This window comes from Lathamus discolor, chromosome 11 (assembly GCF_037157495.1).
Source record: "Lathamus discolor isolate bLatDis1 chromosome 11, bLatDis1.hap1, whole genome shotgun sequence".
Taxonomy (NCBI): domain Eukaryota; kingdom Metazoa; phylum Chordata; class Aves; order Psittaciformes; family Psittacidae; genus Lathamus; species Lathamus discolor.
The window spans coordinates 11,825,217-11,845,187 of record NC_088894.1 but is presented as its reverse complement, the minus strand read 5'-3'; the positions used below and the strand labels follow the sequence as shown (position 1 = coordinate 11,845,187).

At 53.3% G+C, this 19,971-nt stretch overlaps 1 protein-coding gene across 3 annotated transcripts; it reads left to right on the top strand.

Moving 5' to 3' along the window:
- The first annotated feature begins 10,021 nt into the window (after positions 1-10,021).
- Positions 10,022-15,170, top strand: DYNLRB1 (dynein light chain roadblock-type 1). 3 transcript variants are annotated; one of them, XM_065691887.1, is made up of 4 exons: positions 10,022-10,172; positions 11,262-11,337; positions 12,911-13,084; positions 14,660-15,170. In XM_065691887.1, exons 1-4 carry the CDS (start codon positions 10,170-10,172, stop codon positions 14,701-14,703), a joined length of 297 nt encoding a protein of 98 aa, XP_065547959.1. In that variant the 5' UTR covers positions 10,022-10,169; the 3' UTR covers positions 14,704-15,170. The 3 variants fall into 3 exon arrangements, with proteins under 3 accessions (XP_065547959.1, XP_065547957.1, XP_065547958.1); XM_065691885.1 differs by having other exon boundaries at positions 10,147-10,241; XM_065691886.1 differs by having other exon boundaries at positions 10,155-10,241; positions 12,911-13,078.
- Positions 15,171-19,971: the final 4,801 nt, after the last annotated feature.

Sequence of the window (19,971 nt, the reverse complement as noted above, 5' to 3'; positions counted from 1 at the left end):
TGGAGGTCTCATCGTTGTTTGTTCTGTGTTACAAAGCATCCATGTGCCAAAGAATTGTGTGTGTGCTTTTGCGCGGGTGAGGTGTGAGGCTGCCTGAATCACAACCATGAAATACCAAGCTGGAAGGGACCTCATGGTTTACCTGCTCCAACCTTTAAAGGCAAAGCATGAGCAGGATCTGAACTCCCAACGCTCTACCAGCCAGACCTTAGTAGTGTCCAGTTCTGAGGAATCCAGCAATTCTGTGGGGTAACTATTCCACCTGCTGGTTGTTTGTGATGGTGGTAACTAATCCGTGAGAGCAGTTGGAATCTCCCCAGGGGTACCTTGTGCCCATCATCCTTCAAGTTTACCAAGTCACGCCTTGAAGAAAGGGAGTACGCATTTTCCGGGACTCATCCCACACCCCCCTGCACACTGGCAAAAGAGCCCAGCAGGGCTGAATTCCACCCCCAGGGACGCATCCCAGCTGCAGCACATCAGCACTGCTCAGCTCGCTCCTGGGCTGACTGTGGCACACTGAAAGAGCACTGGAGATGGTCCTGGCCCCGTGGAGTTGGCCACTGCAGCGTTCAACCAGTTCACTGTTTATTTAAGCACAAGATTGTATTTCAGTCGTCACAAGAGGTAGAGTTACGATCGCCCCGTGTCCCCCATGAAGCGGCAGCGCCTTCAGGGCTTGTCCCCGTCCCCTGCTGTGCAGTGGCTCCTGAACTCCGGTGTCATGCAGCTGTGATGTTGCAGCCCGTGTCCCACCGGCAACTGCCCCTTACCAGTGAGACGCGCAACACAGACCTTCGCCCTGCACCCTACACCTGTCCTGCGCTACCTCTGACCCTTCCTGGACCCCCAAGCCCTTCTGCCCTGCTACCGGCCATTTTGTCCTGCTACCGGCCATTTTGTCCTGCTGCCTGCTGCAGTCCCTCCTTCCCTGCTCCACGGTCCCCGACTCGGTGCCACCGTGCAGCCCCACTGGAACACCACCCGGGTCCTGCTGGCAGCACAGCCCAGCCCTTGCGGAGGCGAGGACGCCAAGGGCTGCCTTCACAGAGTAAGGAGCCGGTGGGTGCCGAGGCAGGCGCTGCGCTGGGTCTGTGCCCTGGCCCCGCAGGCAGGGAGCACGGCCGCTCACCCCTGCCCTCTCTGCTCTGGCAGGTCCTGAAGCCGCTACCGCCCCGCAAGGCGCTGAAGCAAAGCAGGCGCAGGATCCTCCGGCTGCACGCGCCAGCCTGCCAGAGCTGGTGGGTGCTGCTGCACAAGGAGCCCCCGGCCTCCCGCCAGCTCCTGCTGGAGCAGGGCCCCATTGCCCTGCCCGGGCAGCGAGAGGGGGCCAGGTACCCAGAGCCCCTTCCCACTGCTCTGCTCCGCTGCCCAGGACAGAACCAATGCACTCTTCTGCTTGCCTTTTGCCTTAGGCTGTTTCAATACACGCTAGAGCCGGAGGACGAGGCTGCCAGCAGGATCCGTGTGGGGCTGCAGGAGGAGGACATGGATGTCGACATCTATCTTGAGGAGCAGGAGGAGATGGAGGTGGAGTGAGCAGCAGTAAGGCAGCACGTGCCTCCATCCACTGCTGGCAGTCAGAGTGGCTCGGGGGCTGCCGCGCTGGGGCTGACCCTGCTGCAGGGACACGGTGCCCGGTGCCCTCATCCTGGCGCCACAAGCGCCACCACGGCGCTGCCCTGCGCTGCCGCTGGGCCACGCGAGCCAAGCCTCATCGCGCAGAGCCCGGCTCCCAGCCCCAGCCGGGCTGAGCCCGCAGCACGCTCACGCTCTCCCCAGCGTGTCCCAGGCTGCGGCAAGCACAATGACCATCGCAGCCTCGCTGAAACGACCTTGTGCTGCTTGCTCCCAGGGACGACCGAGATGGGGATCTTCACGGAGCAGGAAGCTGGTTTAATAAGAAGAGTTGCTGGTTTTTCAGGAGATTTGTGGGTTTTATTGTTTTCGGTTTGTAGTTGTAGATTCTAGTAGAAGAGTTGTTTTTTGTGGAAGATGTGAAGCTAGTAGAACAGTTGCACTTAGCAGGTTGCAGTTTGAAGTGGGGTAGTTGTAGTTTGGTGTTAGAAGAGTTGTCTTGTTGAGTTTTTGTGCTGCTGTTTGTTGCTCTGTAAATACATTTCTTGATCTTCTTCTGACCCAAGATCTCTTTGTATTTGCTGTGAGCACACACAAAGGCCTTGGCAGACAAGTGGCTTCCACTTGCTCTGGGTTCCTGGGGCTGGAGGGCGCCGGTGCTGTTGGCACTGGGTGCTGGGACACCCCAAATGCCCCGCAGGGTCTCCCTGCCTTGGCAGAGCGGCTCTTTCAGGCTCTCTGCAGCTGTGGGCAGGGCACAGGTGAGGGACCAAAGGTGAGGGTGCTCACATCGACCGCTTGGCAGCTGCAGGGCCCCTGGCCCGGTGCTGCCATCGGGCACGGCCTGTGCCAGCCCTGACCAAGGTTTCTTGGGCTGTTCCTCAAGCTGGGGGAAACACGGCCACGTACGAGGAATCCGTCATGGAATCACAGAACCACAGCGTGCCCAGGCCCAGGTCGCTGCGGGAGCAGCCCGCACCCTGCCTGCAGTTGGATCCTGCTGCCCAAGCCAAGCCTTTTACTTCCCTCCATCTCCCTCTGCCGAGACCCCTTGTTCCAATCCCGCAGGGTGGAAGAGGCTTTGGGGACGGAGAGGCTTGGGGACACCAGAGGTTGGGAGGCTGCACCTGGGTCAGGGTCACCGCCGGTTCCGTCATGTGGGGACCCAGCAAACGGGGACGGAGGGGGCGCTTCCCAGAGGGAACCGGCAGCGGGGTGCAGGGGCAGCCGCTGCGTGCATGAGGTGTGCGTGCAAACGCACACGGGGACACGCGAGCTCAAGGTGCAGAGCTCGTGCAGACCCCTCCTCAAGCAGGCAGCCCCGGACACACGCTGCTGGCACCGCACCTTGTGCTGCCCTCGCAGCCTTCGCTGCGCGTGGGGCACCCGTGACAGGCGCGGCTGGAGGACGTGGCCACGCAGTCGTGGCCTGCTGCCGCCTGCATCCCACAGCCCAGCAGGGCTGAATTCCACCCCCAGGGATGCATCCCAGCTGCAGCACATCAGCACTGCTCAGCTCGCTCCCGGGCTGACTGTGGCACACTGAAAGAGCACTGGAGATGGTCCTGGCCCCGTGGAGTTGGCCACTGCAGCTTTCAACCAGTTTACTGTTTATTTATGCACAAGAGTGTATTTCAGTCGTCACAAGAGGTAAAGCTACGATCGCCCCGTGTCCCCCATGAAGCGGCAGCCCCTTCAGGGCTTGTCCCCGTCCCCTGCTGTGCAGCGGCTCCTGAACTCCGGTGTCATGTAGCTGTGATGTTGCAGCCCGTGTCCCACCGGCAACTGCCCATTACCAGTGAGACGCGCAACACAGACCTTCGCCCTGCACCCTACACCTGTCCTGCGCTACCTCTGACCCTTCCTGGACCCCCAAGCCCTTCTGCCCTGCTACCGGCCATTTTGTCTTGCTACCGGCCATTTTGTCTTGCTACCGGCCATTTTGTCCTGCTGCCTGCTGCAGTCCCTCGTTCCCTGCTCCACGGCCCCCGACTCGGTGCCACCGTGCAGCCCCACTGGAACACCACCCGGGTCCTGCTGGCAGCACAGCTCAGCCCTTGCGGAGGCGAGGACGCCAAGGGCTGCCTTTGCTGAGTAAGGAGCCGGTGGGTGCCGAGGCAGGCGCTGCGCTGGGTCTGTGCCCTGGTCCCGCAGGCAGGGAGCACGGCCGCTCACCCCTGCCCTCTCTGCTCTGGCAGGTCCTGAAGCCGCTACCGCCCCGCAAGGCGCTGAAGCAAAGCAGGCGCAGGATCCTCCGGCTGCACGCGCCAGCCTGCCAGAGCTGGTGGGTGCTGCTGCACAAGGAGCCCCCGGCCTCCTGCCAGCTCCTGCTGGAGCAGGGCCCCATTGCCCTGCCCGGGCAGCAAGAGGGGGCCGGGTACCCAGAGCCCCTTCCCACTGCTCTGCTCCGCTGCCCAGGACAGAACCAACGCACTCTTCTGCTTGCCTTTTGCCTTAGGCTGTTTCAATACACGCTAGAGCCGGAGGACGAGGCTGCCAGCAGGATCCGTGTGGGGCTGCAGGAGGAGGACATGGATGTCGACATCTATCTTGAGGAGCAGGAGGAGATGGAGGTGGAGTGAGCAGCAGTAAGGCAGCACGTGCCTCCATCCACTGCTGGCAGTCAGAGTGGCTCGGGGGCCGCCGCGCTGGGGCTGACCCTGCTGCAGGGACACGGTGCCCGGTGCCCTCGTCCTGGCGCCACAAGCGCCACCACAGCGCTGCCCTGCGCTGCCGCTGGGCCACGCGAGCCAAGCCTCATTGCGCAGAGCCCGGCTCCCAGCCCCAGCCGGGCTGAGCCCCGCAGCACGCTCACGCTCTCCCCAGCGTGTCCCAGGCTGCGGCAAGCACAATGACCATCGCAGCCTCGCTGAAACGACCTTGTGCTGCTTGCTCCCAGGGACGACCGAGATGGGGATCTTCACGGAGCAGGAAGCTGGTTTAATAAGAAGAGTTGCTGGTTTTTCAGGAGATTCGTGATTTTTATTGTTTTCGGTTTGTAGTTGTAGATTCTAGTAGAAGAGTTGTTTTTTGTAGAAGATGTGAAGCTAGTAGAACAGTTGCACTTAGCAGGTTGCAGTTTAAAGTGGGGTAGTTGTAGTCTGGTGTTAGAAGAGTTGTCTTGTTGAGTTTTTGTGCTGTTGTTTGTTGCTCTGTAAATACATTTCTTGATCTTCTTCTGACCCAAGATCTCTTTGTATTTGCTGTGAGCACACACAAAGGCCTTGGCAGACAAGTGGCTTCCACTTGCTCTGGGTTCCTGGGGCTGGAGGGCGCCGGTGCTGTTGGCACTGGGTGCTGGGACACCCCAAATGCCCCGCAGGGTCTCCCTGCCTTGGCAGAGCGGCTCTTTCAGGCTCTCTGCAGCTGTGGGCAGGGCACGGGTGAGGGACCAAAGGTGAGGGTGCTCACACCAACCACTTGGCAGCTGGAGGGCCCCTGGCCCGGTGCTGCCATCGGGCACGGCCTGTGCCAGCACTGACCAAGGTTTCTTGGGCTGTTCCTCAAGCTGGGGGAAACACGGCCACGTACGAGGAATCCGTCATGGAATCACAGCACCACAGCGTGCCCAGGCCCAGGTGGCTGCGGGAGCAGCCCGCACCCTGCCTGCAGTTGGATCCTGCTGCCCAAACCAAGCCTTTTAACTCTCTCCATCTCCCTCTGCCGAGACCCCTTGTTCCAATCCCACAGGGTGGAAGAGGCTTTGGGGACGGAGAGGCTTGGGAACACCAGAGGTTGGGAGGCTGCACCTGGGTCAGGGTCACCGCCGGTTCCGTCATGTGGGGACCCAGCAAACGGGGACGGAGGGGGCGCTTCCCAGAGGGAACCGGCAGCGGGGTGCAGGGGCAGCCGCTGCGTGCATGAGGTGTGCGTGCAAATGCACACGGGGACACGCGAGCTCAAGGCGCGGAGCTCGTGCAGACCCCTCCTCAAGCAGGCAGCCCCGGACACACGCTGCTGGCACCGCACCTTGTGCTGCCCTCGCAGCCTTCGCTGCGCGTGGGGCACCCGTGACAGGCGCGGCTGGAGGACGTGGCCACGCAGTCGTGGCCTGCTGCCGCCTGCATCCCACAGCCCAGCAGGGCTGAATTCCACCCCCAAGGATGCATCCCAGCTGCAGCACATCAGCACTGCTCAGCTCGCTCCCGGGCTGACTGTGGCACACTGAAAGAGCACTGGAGATGGTCCTGGCCCCGTGGAGATGGCCACTGCAGCGTTCAACCAGTTTACTGTTTATTTAAGCACAAGAGTGTATTTCAGTCGTCACAAGAGGTAAAGTTACGATCGCCCCGTGTCCCCCATGAAGCGGCAGCCCCTTCGGGGCTTGTCCCCGTCCCCTGCTGTGCAGCGGCTCCTGAACTCCGGTGTTATGCAGCTGTGATGTTGCAGCCCGTGTCCCACCGGCAACTGCCCATTACCAGTGAGACGCGCAACACAGACCTTCGCCCTGCACCCTACACCTGTCCTGCGCTACCTCTGACCCTTCCTGGACCCCCAAGCCTTTCTGCCCTGCTACCGGCCATTTTGTCTTGCTACCGGCCATTTTGTCCTGCTGCCTGCTGCAGTCCCTCGTTCCCTGCTCCACGGCCCCCGACTCGGTGCCACCGTGCAGCACCCCTGGAACACCACCCGGGTCCTGCTGGCAGCACAGCCCAGCCCTTGCGGAGGCGAGGACGCCAAGGGCTGCCTTCGCAGAGTAAGGAGCCGGTGGGTGCCGAGGCAGGCGCTGCGCTGGGTCTGTGCCCTGGTCCCGCAGGCAGGGAGCACGGCCGCTCACCCCTGCCCTCTCTGCTCTGGCAGGTCCTGAAGCCGCTACCGCCCCGCAAGGCGCTGAAGCAAAGCAGGCGCAGGATCCTCCGGCTGCACGCGCCAGCCTGCCAGAGCTGGTGGGTGCTGCTGCACAAGGAGCCCCCGGCCTCCCGCCAGCTCCTGCTGGAGCAGGGCCCCATTGCCCTGCCCGGGCAGCGAGAGGGGGCCGGGTACCCAGAGCCCCTTCCCACTGCTCTGCTCCGCTGCCCAGGACAGAACCAACGCACTCTTCTGCTTGCCTTTTGCCTTAGGCTGTTTCAATACACGCTAGAGCCGGAGGACGAGGCTGCCAGCAGGATCCGTGTGGGGCTGCAGGAGGAGGACATGGATGTCGACATCTATTTTGAGGAGCAGGAGGAGATGGAGGTGGAGTGAGCAGCAGTAAGGCAGCACGTGCCTCCATCCACTGCTGGCAGTCAGAGTGGCTCGGGGGCTGCCGCGCTGGGGCTGACCCTGCTGCAGGGACACGGTGCCCGGTGCCCTCGTCCTGGCGCCACAAGCGCCACCACGGCGCTGCCCTGCGCTGCCGCTGGGCCACGCGAGCCAAGCCTCATCGCGCAGAGCCCGGCTCCCAGCCCCAGCCGGGCTGAGCCCGCAGCACGCTCACGCTCTCCCCAGCGTGTCCCAGGCTGCGGCAAGCACAATGACCATCGCAGCCTCGCTGAAACGACCTTGTGCTGCTTGCTCCCAGGGACGACCGAGATGGGGATCTTCACGGAGCAGGAAGCTGGTTTAATAAGAAGAGTTGCTGGTTTTTCAGGAGATTTGTGGGTTTTATTGTTTTCGGTTTGTAGTTGTAGATTCTAGTAGAAGAGTTGTTTTTTGTAGAAGATGTGAAGCTAGTAGAACAGTTGCACTTAGCAGGTTGCAGTTTAAAGTGGGGTAGTTGTAGTCTGGTGTTAGAAGAGTTGTCTTGTTGAGTTTTTGTGCTGTTGTTTGTTGCTCTGTAAATACATTTCTTGATCTTCTTCTGACCCAAGATCTCTTTGTATTTGCTGTGAGCACACACAAAGGCCTTGGCAGACAAGTGGTTTCCACTTGCTCTGGGTTCCTGGGGCTGGAGGGCGCCGGTGCTGTTGGCACTGGGTGCTGGGACACCCCAAATGCCCCGCAGGGGCTCCCTGCCTTGGCAGAGCGGCTCTTTCAGGCTCTCTGCAGCTCTGGGTAGGGCACAGGTGAGGGACCAAAGGTGAGGGTGCTCACACCAACCACTTGGCAGCTGGAGGGCCCCTGGCCCGGTGCTGCCATTCGGCACGGCCTGTGCCAGCACTGACCAAGGTTTCTTGGGCTGTTCCTCAAGCTGGGGGAAACACGGCCACGTACGAGGAATCCGTCATGGAATCACAGCACCACAGCGTGCCCAGGCCCAGGTGGCTGCGGGAGCAGCCCGCACCCTGCCTGCAGTTGGATCCTGCTGCCCAAACCAAGCCTTTTACCTCTCTCCATCTCCCTCTGCCGAGACCCCTTGTTCCAATCCCGCAGGGTGGAAGAGGCTTTGGGGACGGAGGGGCCTGGGGACACCAGAGGTTGGGAGGCTGCACCTGGGTCAGGGTCACCGCCGGTTCCGTCATGTGGGGACCCAGCAAACGGGGACGGAGGGGGCGCTTCCCAGAGGGAACCGGCAGCGGGGTGCAGGGGCAGCCGCTGCGTGCATGAGGTGTGCGTGCAAACGCACACGGGGACACGCGAGCTCAAGGTGCAGAGCTGCTGCAGACCCCTCCTCAAGCAGGCAGCCCCGGACACACGCTGCTGGCACCGCACCTTGTGCTGCCCTCGCAGCCTTCACTGAGCGTGGGGCACCCGTGACAGACGCGGCTGGAGGACGTGGCCACGCAGTCGTGGCCTGCTGCCGCCTGCATCCCACAGCCCAGCAGGGCTGAATTCCACCCCCAGGGACGCATCCCAGCTGCAGCACATCAGCACTGCTCAGCTCGCTCCCGGGCTGACTGTGGCACACTGAAAGAGCACTGGAGATGGTCCTGGCCCCGTGGAGATGGCCACTGCAGCGTTCAACCAGTTTACTGTTTATTTATGCACAAGAGTGTATTTCAGTCGTCACAAGAGGTAAGGTTAGGATTGCCCCGTGTCCCCCATGAAGCAGCAGCGCCTTCGGGGCTTGTCCCCGTCCCCTGCTGTGCAGCGGCTCCTGAACTCCGGTGTCATGCAGCTGTGATGTTGCAGCCCGTGTCCCACCGGCAACTGCCCATTACCAGTGAGACGCGCAACACAGACCTTCGCCCTGCACCCTACACCTGTCCTGCGCTACCTCTGACCCTTCCTGGACCCCCAAGCCCTTCTGCCCTGCTACCGGCCATTTTGGCTTGCTACCGGCCATTTTGTCCTGCTGCCTGCTGCAGTCCCTCGTTCCCTGCTCCACGGTCCCTGACTCGGTGCCACTGTGCAGCCCCACTGGAACAGCACCCGGGTCCTGCTGGCAGCACAGCCCAGCCCTTGCGGAGGCGAGGACGCCAAGGGCTGCCTTCGCAGAGTAAGGAGCCGGTGGGTGCCGAGGCAGGCGCTGCGCTGGGTCTGTGCCCTGGTCCCGCAGGCAGGGAGCACGGCCGCTCACCCCTGCCCTCTCTGCTCTGGCAGGTCCTGAAGCCGCTACCGCCCCGCAAGGCGCTGAAGCAAAGCAGGCGCAGGATCCTCCGGCTGCACGCGCCAGCCTGCCAGAGCTGGTGGGTGCTGCTGCACAAGGAGCCCCCGGCCTCCCGCCAGCTCCTGCCGGAGCAAGGGCCCCATTGCCCTGCCCGGGCAGCGAGAGGGGGCCGGGTACCCAGAGCCCCTTCCCACTGCTCTGCTCCGCTGCCCAGGGGTAGTTGTAGTCTGGTGTTAGAAGAGTTGTCTTGTTGAGTTTTTGTGCTGCTGTTTGTTGCTCTGTAAATACATTTCTTGATCTTCTTCTGACCCAAGATCTCTTTGTATTTGCTGTGAGCACACACAAATGGCCTTGGCAGACAAGCCAGTTTTATGTATCTTAAAGCAGAAACTTGTCAAGTTTGCAAATTTTGTTACTCTGGCTATCTTTTGTTCCTTTTCTTTCTAAAGACACAATTTAAACAAGAATGTCTGAAATCTTAAGCTATGAATCTTATCTACTACAATTCTGCCTAGCAGCTGCACTCCTGCAATTCCGCTTCACCATTCTAGCAACTTTGACTCCTAGGGCTCTGCTGCACCAAGCACAATGTCTGCTTAAGGAAGCAGGCACAATGTTAACCCTTTATTCCCAGGTATCACCCGAACTTTTTACATCCACGTCTTCACATGACCATTTTTGGGGACCCAATCCAACAGGCTGGGACACCTACTCCTATGGGTTCTCTGGTGTAAAAAGTTTCCCTCTTTTTCTCCATCCCCCCACGAGTAAGCTGTGCCCATTACGCCTCCACGCCGTCATTGTATAAAGGGAATCTTCCTTATAGCCACCTTTTAACTACTGTAACATGGTGATAACATGCGCCTTGAGCCTTCATTTCCGAAGGCTTCCCTCACATACTACCCAGTCCTTGGGGCATCTTTGTGGCCCTTCCCTGGACCCCCTCTCGCCCATCCACATCCTTCCCTTATAGCGAGGACCGGCTCTAACACCGTGCTCCAGGTGTACCAGCCCCCTCCGCCCACCGGCGCTCTGTGAGGGGAGAGCCGCTGGGCTCACCCCACGGACCCGGCAGCCCGGCCGCGCCACCGCCCTCCCCTCACCAACACCCGCCCCTACAAGCGCTTCCGGGGCGGGCGCAGGCGCAGCGCGCGGGGCCGTGCCGGGGCGGTGGCGGCTCAAGATGGTGGGTGAGCCCGCGGCCGCGCCGCGATGGGGGGGTGGCCCCTGTGGTGCCGCGGGACGCGCGCCGCTGGTACGGCTGCGGAGGGGAGACGCCGCGTCCGTGAGGCGGAGAGGAGCGGCCCTGGAGCCGCCCGCGCCACTGGGGCTGGGCCGAGCTGTGTCCGGGCCCGTCCGAGGCGCGGCGCGGCTGTGGGCAGCTGTTGGGTCTCTCTCTGGTTTCTCTCTCAGTTGGGTTCGGGTTCGGGTTCGTGTTTGGGTTCGGGTTCGGGTTTGGGTTCTACGCTAGGAACGCGCGGGTGCGGCCCTGCTCGTGTTCAGCGGGTGCTTTCCCAGGAGGTTTGGTTTAGAGCTTAGGCAGAAGCTCTTCCCTGTGAGGGTGCTGAGGCGCTGGCACAGGGTGCCCAGAGAAGCTGTGGCTGCCCCATCCCTGGCAGTGCTCAAGGCCAGGTTGGACACAGGGGCTTGGAGCAAGCAGCTGTGGCGGGGGTTGGGACTCGATGAGCTTTAAGGTCCCTTCCAACCCAGACCACTCTGTGATTCTATGATCATGGAGCTATTCCAACACAAATCATAATTATATATATATATATATGGCATTTATTAATTGTTTTTCCCCTTTTCTTATTTGCAATTGTTCTTAGCATTCATTTGATAAAAAGGAAGGTGGTCTTGCACTCAGAATGTATGTTCTGCTTTTCATAAATTCCATATGTATTTTCATACATGATTTTTGTTTGACAGCTAAATTGCAGCAGTCTGACTAAGCAAATCTGATCATCTAGTTGCAAGCCTACAGCAAGGAACTGAGGTGGAAGGTTGCGGGAGGGTTGGGAAAGATTAGAGGGAGTTCCACATTTTCCCAATACTGTAATCACAGAGGAGCGAAGAGCAAAGACAGAAAACAACTGAAAAGACCATGCAGAAAAGGTAGTACCAAAGTGCAGGTGCTTAGCTGTATAGAACAGTGTAGGTGGTATGTGCCTGATTCATCTTTGTGTGGCTTTATTTTCAGGCACAGTATTACAAAGCTTTGGTGGAAGGTAAACAGCAGCTGTAATTTTCTCTTGATTTGTGCTTTCTCTGTTTGCAGGCTGAGGTGGAAGAAACACTGAAGCGAATTCAGAGCCAAAAGGGAGTGCAGGGAATCATTGTTGTGAACTCGGAAGGTACGGTGTCATTCTCGTTTTGCTGAGATACAACTGGTTCCAAGTGCGCGCTTTTAAGGGCTGCTGATTGTTGTACTTGTGTTTAGGTTACATTCTGTCTTTAGTAAAGATATACCTGTAACCAAAAGACAGACAATAGTTAGGTTACAAGAGAAAACTCAGTTCTCATTTCTGCTTTTCTGCAAGTTCCGTTTGTTATTTTAGGAAATAAATACATTAAAAAATTTTGCAAAAGCTTAGAAATATTTGAGTTATGCCAGTGTCTGAGACTGTTCTGTCAAAGCCCTTATTAGTAGCACTAAAAGAGCTCCTGACATTGCAGTCTTGCTGCTGTGCATGCCCAGAATGCTGCTGTCTTGGTGGACTTGAGCTGTCTGATGCTTGTGGCCTTGTGAGACTCATAAGCTAGGTGTCATTGAAGAGTCCAACAGAGCAGACTCGTCCAGAGCACTCTGAATATACCATGAGCAGCCCAACTTCTTAATATTGTGTGATTATCAATTTAATTTTAATATTTCCTAGAAATAATCCTTAAAAAAGATGACAGAGTGAAATCACCATCCCAGGAAGTGTTCACAAACTGTGCAGGCAAGGCCCTCAGGGACATGGTTTAGTGGTGGCCTTGGCAGTACTGAGATAGAGGTTGGACTTGAAGATCTTAAAGGTCTTTTCCAACCTAGCTGATCCTATGATTCTGTATATGAATATTTTGAAGATCAGATCATTGCATGCTTGTATGCAGCTTGTGTCCCTCCTCACTGCTTTTTCATGGTCATGAATGATGGGATTGTGCTGTCCAGGCTGGAGCTGTGCTTATTTGAGCATCCACCTGCAGCAGTTTTTCTGCCATGCCAGAAATTTGGTAGTTGGCTGCTGCACTCTTCTGACATGAGAGCTGAATTTTGGCTGGCTTTTTGTGGGAAAACATGTCTAATGGGTGACAGAAGTGTAAGGGAGGGAAAGCTCTGGCCAGACAGTGGATCTGCCCTCTTGGCTGGTGCACAGGGACCTCGCAGGACTACCTCAACTGTTAGGTTAAATATTGGAGCCTCAGCTTTGTAACAGTGTGATGCCGCAGGTGATATCCTTTACACTCTGTGCTGATACCAGCCTGGCTTACTTGAATATCATTTAACTGTGAGGTTCAGGAGCCTTTCTGATAGGAAAAGAAGTTCCCAGTTAGGAGAACAAAATTTGAACTTTTTTTTTTCCTCTCCCCTCCCCCCCCAATTTATTTTTGTTACTATATATTTATAAATCTCATATATCATTTGTTACTATATATTTATAAATCTCTTATATATTTATAAATATCATAAAAAAGCATCAGTAAAGCACTGATGGTACTAGAGGTAAATAGTTCTTCTCACTTCCACCTGTGGTCTTAGCCTTTCCAGATCTTATTTCTGTTCAAGTTCTTCCTTTAAGCCTTTAAAATGACCACTTCTAATCCCTGGTGTAGGGACAACATCTGCTAGGATAAATAGCCACCCCAGCTGGACTTGGTAATGCCCAAGGCAGAGTTAGGTCTGGAGTTTTGTCACTGACCTTTCCTGTCCCCTGTTCTGTGCAGGTATTCCTATCAAAAGTACTATGGACAACTCCACAACAATTCAGTACGCAGGCCTCATGCACAGCTTCATCATGAAGGCGAGGAGCACCGTGCGAGACATCGACCCCCAGAATGACCTCACCTTCCTGAGGATTCGCTCCAAGAAAAATGAGATCATGGTAGCACCAGGTAAAAGTGAGTGGGGACAAAGGAGGCATCAGGGAATCCAGCAGAATTCTCATGAGGTTGATGCTGTCAGCCTGAGAGAAAAGTTCTGCTTGCTGCTCTGTTCATATTGTGTAATCTCTTCTTTACCAAGAAGCTGTTCTGCTTTCTTCAAGGTTGAAACTTATCATTGACCTAAGTTTGCTTTTTTCATGTTTGAATGTGGGAAATTTCCTTGTTTCATCTTGATCAAAGTAGAAAGTGTCAAATAGTTTCTGAGAGCATGTTGCAGCCTCTCATGCTTTGTGTCTTTCCTTTACAACACAAGAGTTGTAAAGGAATGTGTTCTGAGAGCAGTTTCAGTACAGCACTGTAGGCTAAGTGATAAAACAAAGCAATCCAATAGATCTTTCCAGGTCAGAGAAATGTAATAGAGCATATTGTAGCTGTAGAATCATAGAATTGGAATGGTTTGGGTTGGAAAGGACCTTAGAGCTCATCCAGTTCCAACCCCCTGCCACAGGCAGGGCACCTTCCACTAGAGCAGGTTGCTCCAAGCCCCATCCAACCTGGCCTTGAACACTGCCAGGGATGGGGCAGCCACAGCTTCTCTGGGCACCCTGTGCCAGTGCCTCGCCACCCTCACAGGGAGGAGCTTCGTTCCAGTGTCCAATCTCAAGTCTCCCCTCTGGCAGGTTAAAACCCTTCCCCCTTGTCCTGTCCCTACAGGCCCTTGTCCAAAGCCCCTCTGCAGGTTTCCTGTAGCCTCTTTAGGTGCTGGGAGCTGCACTAAGGTCTCTCTGGAGCCTTCTCTTCTTCACGCTGAACAAGCCCAGCTCTCTCAGCCTTTCTCCAGGGCAGAGCTGCTCCAGCCCTCGCAGCATCTCTGTGGCCTCCTCTGGATTCGCTCAACTCTGAACTCATTTGTGTAGTCAAGAGTTGTACAGTTATATCAGCAGCAACCTTTATTTTTTTCAGGAAACATCCTTTTTTATTTAATCAAATTACAGAATGGGAAGCAATGATTCACTAATGTGGCAGGAACTCAGCTTTGCTTTTCCATGCTGCAGTGGCTCTGTGGTGGGCTTGTGCTGATGGGAGGCAGAGGAGGAGACTGCAATTGCAGTAGGGTGCTCTGTAGGGACTGGCCAGGCAGATGTTAAGGCAGGCTCCGGCGTTTATGCTGAAGCAGGCTTTTTTCATCCTTCATGTGGAAACCAGAGAGGAAGGAGCATTGCTCCAGCAAAAATGTAGCTACAGTCACTGCAGTCCAGCAGCCTGCCTGTGAGATAGAGGAAATCACCATCTTGCACCACTGATTTTGATTCCATCACTGCATATGCCAGTTACTATTACTTCCTAGGCACAAACTGAGTTAAGTTCAATAGCCTTGGGAGCATGCAGTTCTTAAATCTGATGCCTTTTCTCTGTAAGACTCAAAAATAAGTGATCTGACATGCCAGGCCTGTTTTGCTCAGTGAGAATGAATGTCAGAACTTTACAGTTCCCACAGCATACCAGGGAGATACAAAAAATGTTGAGTTTTACTGTTGGTGTGAAAAAATATCAACAATGAAAGAGTAATTTATTTCTTTTTTTCTCCAGATAAAGACTACTTCCTGATTGTCATCCAGAATCCAACTGAATGATTCCACTGACCTGGTCTGTTTTTTCCCTTTGCCCAACTGTTGTTTGTTTTTTCTTTATTTTTTTATTTAATGGTAAAGAGTAAAGCATTAGTGTCAGCTCTGCTATGCCACTCCAGTAATGTCTGGGAAAACAGAAGTGGGTGGTTTTGTTGTTTACAAACAGAAAAAGTGGCTTTTGTTTTTTTTTGTATTGCAAATCACTTTGAGGAGTTGGTGAATTAGAATCAGGCAGTAAAAAATGCAACAGATTCTTTTAATAGTTAGCAAGATAATGTAATAAAATTCTAATAATGTTCTAAAAAAGATGATTCTCTGTATGTTCCTGTGCTTCTGTCACCGCTATTTGACACTATTACTTCCGAATGACTGTAAATATGAAACTTGCCTATCTAGTTCTGTCTTACTCTGTTGACAAGTTATTTTGACACAAAGTATGACCATATCAAATTAAAAAGTGTCATCAGTGACTTTTGTGTTTTCCTTCTGAAGATTTTCATTATGCTCAGGATTGATCAAGGGTTTCTTCAGAATGTAGAACCTTCCTAGGACTACTTTTACTCATCTGTTGCTTTCTTTAAATAACTATTAGTTGTATATGCAGTGTACTCATATTCGCGTTGTATGTTGGACCATTTTCCTACCACTTTGTTTCAGGCAGAAGTGTTGTGGCTAAGGCCATCAAGACTGCCTGTTGGAGCTCTCCTGCTGTCACAGTTCAGTAGCCAATTTGATCTAGTACTGTCCTTCAGTGTTTTTTTTATTGATGGCCATCAAGGAGAAAACACGGTCATCTGGTTCCTCCACAATACTAAAGGGGTTATTTTTCTTGCCTCAAAAGGGTTTAGTAATGGCACACAGAGTTCAAGAATTTGTACAGAATGTTCACATTCAAGATATTTGTCACCTGTGTGTCAGACACAGCTCTGGCTTGTGCTGAAGAGTCTTAGTGATGTGCAGAACATTGTAGACCAGATTCAGAAATGATGCCTGTTGCCTTGCTCTTCATTTTCCTTGTCCAGCCAACTGCTACAGCAGGAGCAGTGCTTGGGGAGCTGGATCCTTCCCCAGTCTCATGTGTCCCACAGAGAAAGGGTGCCTGCAGGTAGTGCAGCTGCCTCCTCACAGGTCTGGTCCCAGACTTCTTCTTGTAAAAATGTTTTACTAGGATGAAAAGGAATTTCTCTGCAGGTGCACATGAGCAGAGAGGCACAGCCTGCAGGCATGACACGTACTGTTCAGTTAAAGAAAGAACCTTGACTGACTAACTGCAGTTTTCTGTTCTTGTGCTGATGAGGGATCATTCCTGAGTCATGTACCTGTCAGCAGAAGTGTCTAGCTCATGTTTAGCCCTGTTCTTTCAAAATTACAAGCAGTAGTAGGAACCTGTGATACTGTCCAGTATTACACTGAGGAATAGACTAAGAATTTATGGGTGATCTCAGCAGGCTGGGGATAGTCCAGGTGACAGGCTGCAGTGCAGTTTTGGAGTCTTTAGTATAAATGTCACTTGGACACTTTTCTGGATTTCAGAGCACAAGGTGATGGGGTGGGAATGTGGTGACTCAAACCTTTATGTTCAGCGTTAAGTTTTATGTGCATTTTCAGACTTGGGTATTAATTAATAGACCAGGTCTAATTTTTTTTAGGTAGGGATGACCAGGAAGCAGAGAAATGCTTTCTGAGATATGTAAGATGGACAGTCCTGCAGCATCAGGGTAGGGTGCTTTGTAGTAGTTCAGGTAGCTGAGCTGTCATCCTGCCAAGAAGTGACTGACATAAACATCCTCCTCCTGGGCACAGGAAACTGTGAGAGAACTCACACAGCATGCGTTCAGTGGCCCTGTTATTACTAAGTTTTGGTTTAAGCCATGCCATCCAACCAGTGAATAGGGTCTGAAATCATGCTCTGCGTTTGGAGTAGTCCCTGATACACGGCAGCTTATACAATACACGTGAGCTGTCATGACGTAATTGAATGCTGTCTTCAAGTAAATGCCCTCCAGCAAGCTCAAGCCTCTGGAAAACAACGGAACAGTGAGGAAAGGCAGAAGAAGAATGTGACTTCAGTTGTTTCTATCTTTTGTTGTTCATAGCCAGAGAAATGCTTCCTTGAAGGTGGTGACCTGCTCCTGTATTTTGGCTTTCCCTGGTAGGTGGCAGTGTTACCCTTTTGAACAGTGAAGAATTTCTCCAGTAGCATGAATTCCTTTGGACAATTCCTTAAGGATAGCTGTCCTGCCAGTGAGCTGGTGTCATATCTGACTCTGGGACAGAGTGTTGAGGTGTTTGGTTTTTTTAAACAAAGAAGCTGCAGAAACACAGTCGTGCCCTTTTTCTGCATTGTGTTGAGACTATAAACTTGCAGTGATACTATGGAGGTCTTGCTCTGTGATGATCGATTGGGGTTTGGGAGCTCGTTTGGGGGGTTTTATGCTTTATCTTTCAAGGACTGTTAGCAGTCTGACTTCAAATAGGAATTTGAATAATGGGGTCTTGAAGAAAGTGGTTTTGGAGTCTGGAGGAGCTTGTCAAATCCATCTGGTCAGAGCAGGGCCTTGCTTATGCCGTGCTAGTGCTGCTTTCACACCAGCATTCAAAGTTAATTCAGTATTTTTCTTTTGGAAAAGGCGAAGGGTAGATGAGGCTGAAGAACAATAGCTTCTATATAAATAATTATCATGGAGACAAAGTGGCTTATTTGCATCTGGAGCATCAGAGAGTCTCAGAGCACTTCCTCTGTATGCAAGTTGGGATTTCACTGTATGCAAGGAGGATTTCACTTTTCCTGAGGTATCATAAAGAGGGTCAAGAAAGAGATGGGATGAAGTTTGACTTCTTGTCCTGTTTGCTGAGACTGGGCCTAGTTACTTGTATGGTAAAATTACTGTCTAATTGAGAAAGAGCAGAAAAACAAGCATTATAGTTCTTTTTTCTAGCCAGAAATCATGACAAAGTGGTTCAAAGGAGGATGCAAATAACCTTTGTGATCTGTGCCTTAGTGCTGCTTTGTGTTGTGGTTGGAGACTGGCCTAATTGGAGAAGCCTGTTGGGATGGATTCCTCTCTGAAGGCAGAGGAGGCATCTGCTGCTGAGATGTGGAAACAAATCCCTAGTGCATTAACGAGCTCGTGGTTGAGGGATGGCTCTGAGCTGTGAACAACAGCACTTGAGGCCCAAGGACATGCTCTCTTGTGCTGATTCTGCTCCGAAGTAAGGCTCTGGCAGAGGAATGAAGATGATAACATATTCACACTGCCAGAGCTAGGCCTGTAGAAACTCATCTGTGGATCTGAGAGCAGCTCTTTTAAGCTGCTTCAGCTTGTGGTTGCTGAAGCACCCTCCTAAGCAACCCTGTCTGCCTGAGGTGGCTGAGCTCTGTGCAGCACTCCACCAACAGGGCATTTTATGTTTGATCTTGTCTAAACACTGTTATGTATAGCTACACCTTTAGGGGATGAAAGTCTGGCATAGGTAGTTACACAATATAGGCTCGCCTTATGCTGGTAGAGCTAGAGCAGCTCCTTGAACCAGAATGATGTGTAGGAAGAGCTGTGGCAGCTGGTTTGTGCAGGGGCAGCGAGCCTGAGCATCAGCACCATTTCTGTTGACAAAAATACTGTTCCTTTACCAGCACTGCAGGATTCCTTCAGGGAGATTTCCCTCTGCTTAGCAAGGTTTCACAAGCACCTAGAGGTACTTATTATCAGTGGTGTTTACCCTGTAAGAATGCTGTCATGTGTAAACCTGGTTGTTGATCACAGGTCATGTTAGGACAGCTTGCTGCTGCTGGGTTCATATGGCTGGTTTCTGCTATCTTCTCAAAACCTTTGACTGATTCAGGGTTTTTTTGATACAAAGTGCACTTCCTTAAATAAGAAGTTTTGCCAATAACATCAGGAGGAACAGGTACAAGAGGTATTAGTGTGTGCAAGAATTTTCAGGAAGGCTGAGGGCTGAAGGAAGGAGTGTATAAATCACACTCTGCTGTATTAGAAGTAGAACTTCCTTGATCCATGTCCCATTTTTGTAAGTACATTAACATTCTTGGAAGCTCCAGAGCTTCCATGAACCAGAGTCTTTTCTCCTACTCCAGGTGTATGAATAATCTGTGGAATCATGATCCCAGTCCTGCAATGAGGTCAGTCTGCATGGATAAAATCAGGGATCAAATCACTAAATTATAAGTTCCTTGTGCTTCTCATCAGAAAGAGGTTCACACTTTATAACAATAGTAATAAAACTACCTTGCCGGAGGATGCAGTCTGTAAAGTTGACCACCTCGCCATGCCTCATTCAACATTACAGCTTTCCCTTATGTGTTTTCTGATTAAAAGGACCTGTATTGGAAACATCTCTACTTGTATCTTAATTATAAAAGTGACTCTGAAGAGTCTTCCGTACACATCTGTGTTTGTTTAAGTACTGCTACTGCCTGGTCAAGGAAAATCCATGATGTTAGCCATGAAAGTAATTGTTTCCTTTCTTGGAGAGCTCTAAGAGGAGAAAAGAATTTGATTATACTTAAACCTATTTTTAATTGGTGACACTTTCAATAATTGGAGCTGTTTTTAACAGATGATTTTTTTTTTTTTTACTGAGGCTGTACTTAATCCTCTAATATTCTGCATTCACTTGTGTTTTGTGCCAGTTCACTGTAAGCAATGAAACACTGTTCACAGAATGGGGCTTTGGTTGCTTTGTACATACACTGAGGAGGGATGTTAAACACTGTTCTTCATGGAATGCTGACATTCCGTGTGGTTTTGGTTCTGTGTGGTTTTGATTCATTTATTCAGAAATAGCCTGCCCTATTTGTAGTCTTTAAAATATTCAGCATAGATGCAGCTCTGAATGCAGAAAACAAGAGACTCGTTAGTTGGGAAATGATGGAGGCAGCCGTGGGAATCGCAGGTACCCAGTGACCCCGATGGGATCGGTTTGTGTCAGGGTTTGTGCGCTGTGGAAGCTCAGAACTGGGCCCGTGGTCTGTGCTCTCGGACACATGCGGGCCCCCTCGCAGTGCCGGCGGTTGCGCTGGAAGCAGCCGTGCCGCTGAGACCACTCCGGAGCCGGGATCTCCAGAAGCAGCAGCCAGCATGCGCTGGAGTCTCGACGGCCGCAGCCCGGGGCTAGTGCGGAGCGAGGCTGGAGGTCAGCTGCTGCTCGGGGCAGAACCGCGCTGCTGCCGGTGCCGCCGCGTCCCGGCACAGCGGAAGGGGGCGGGCGGGGCTCTTCCCTCCCCCGACGTGAGCCGAGCCAAGCCCCGCC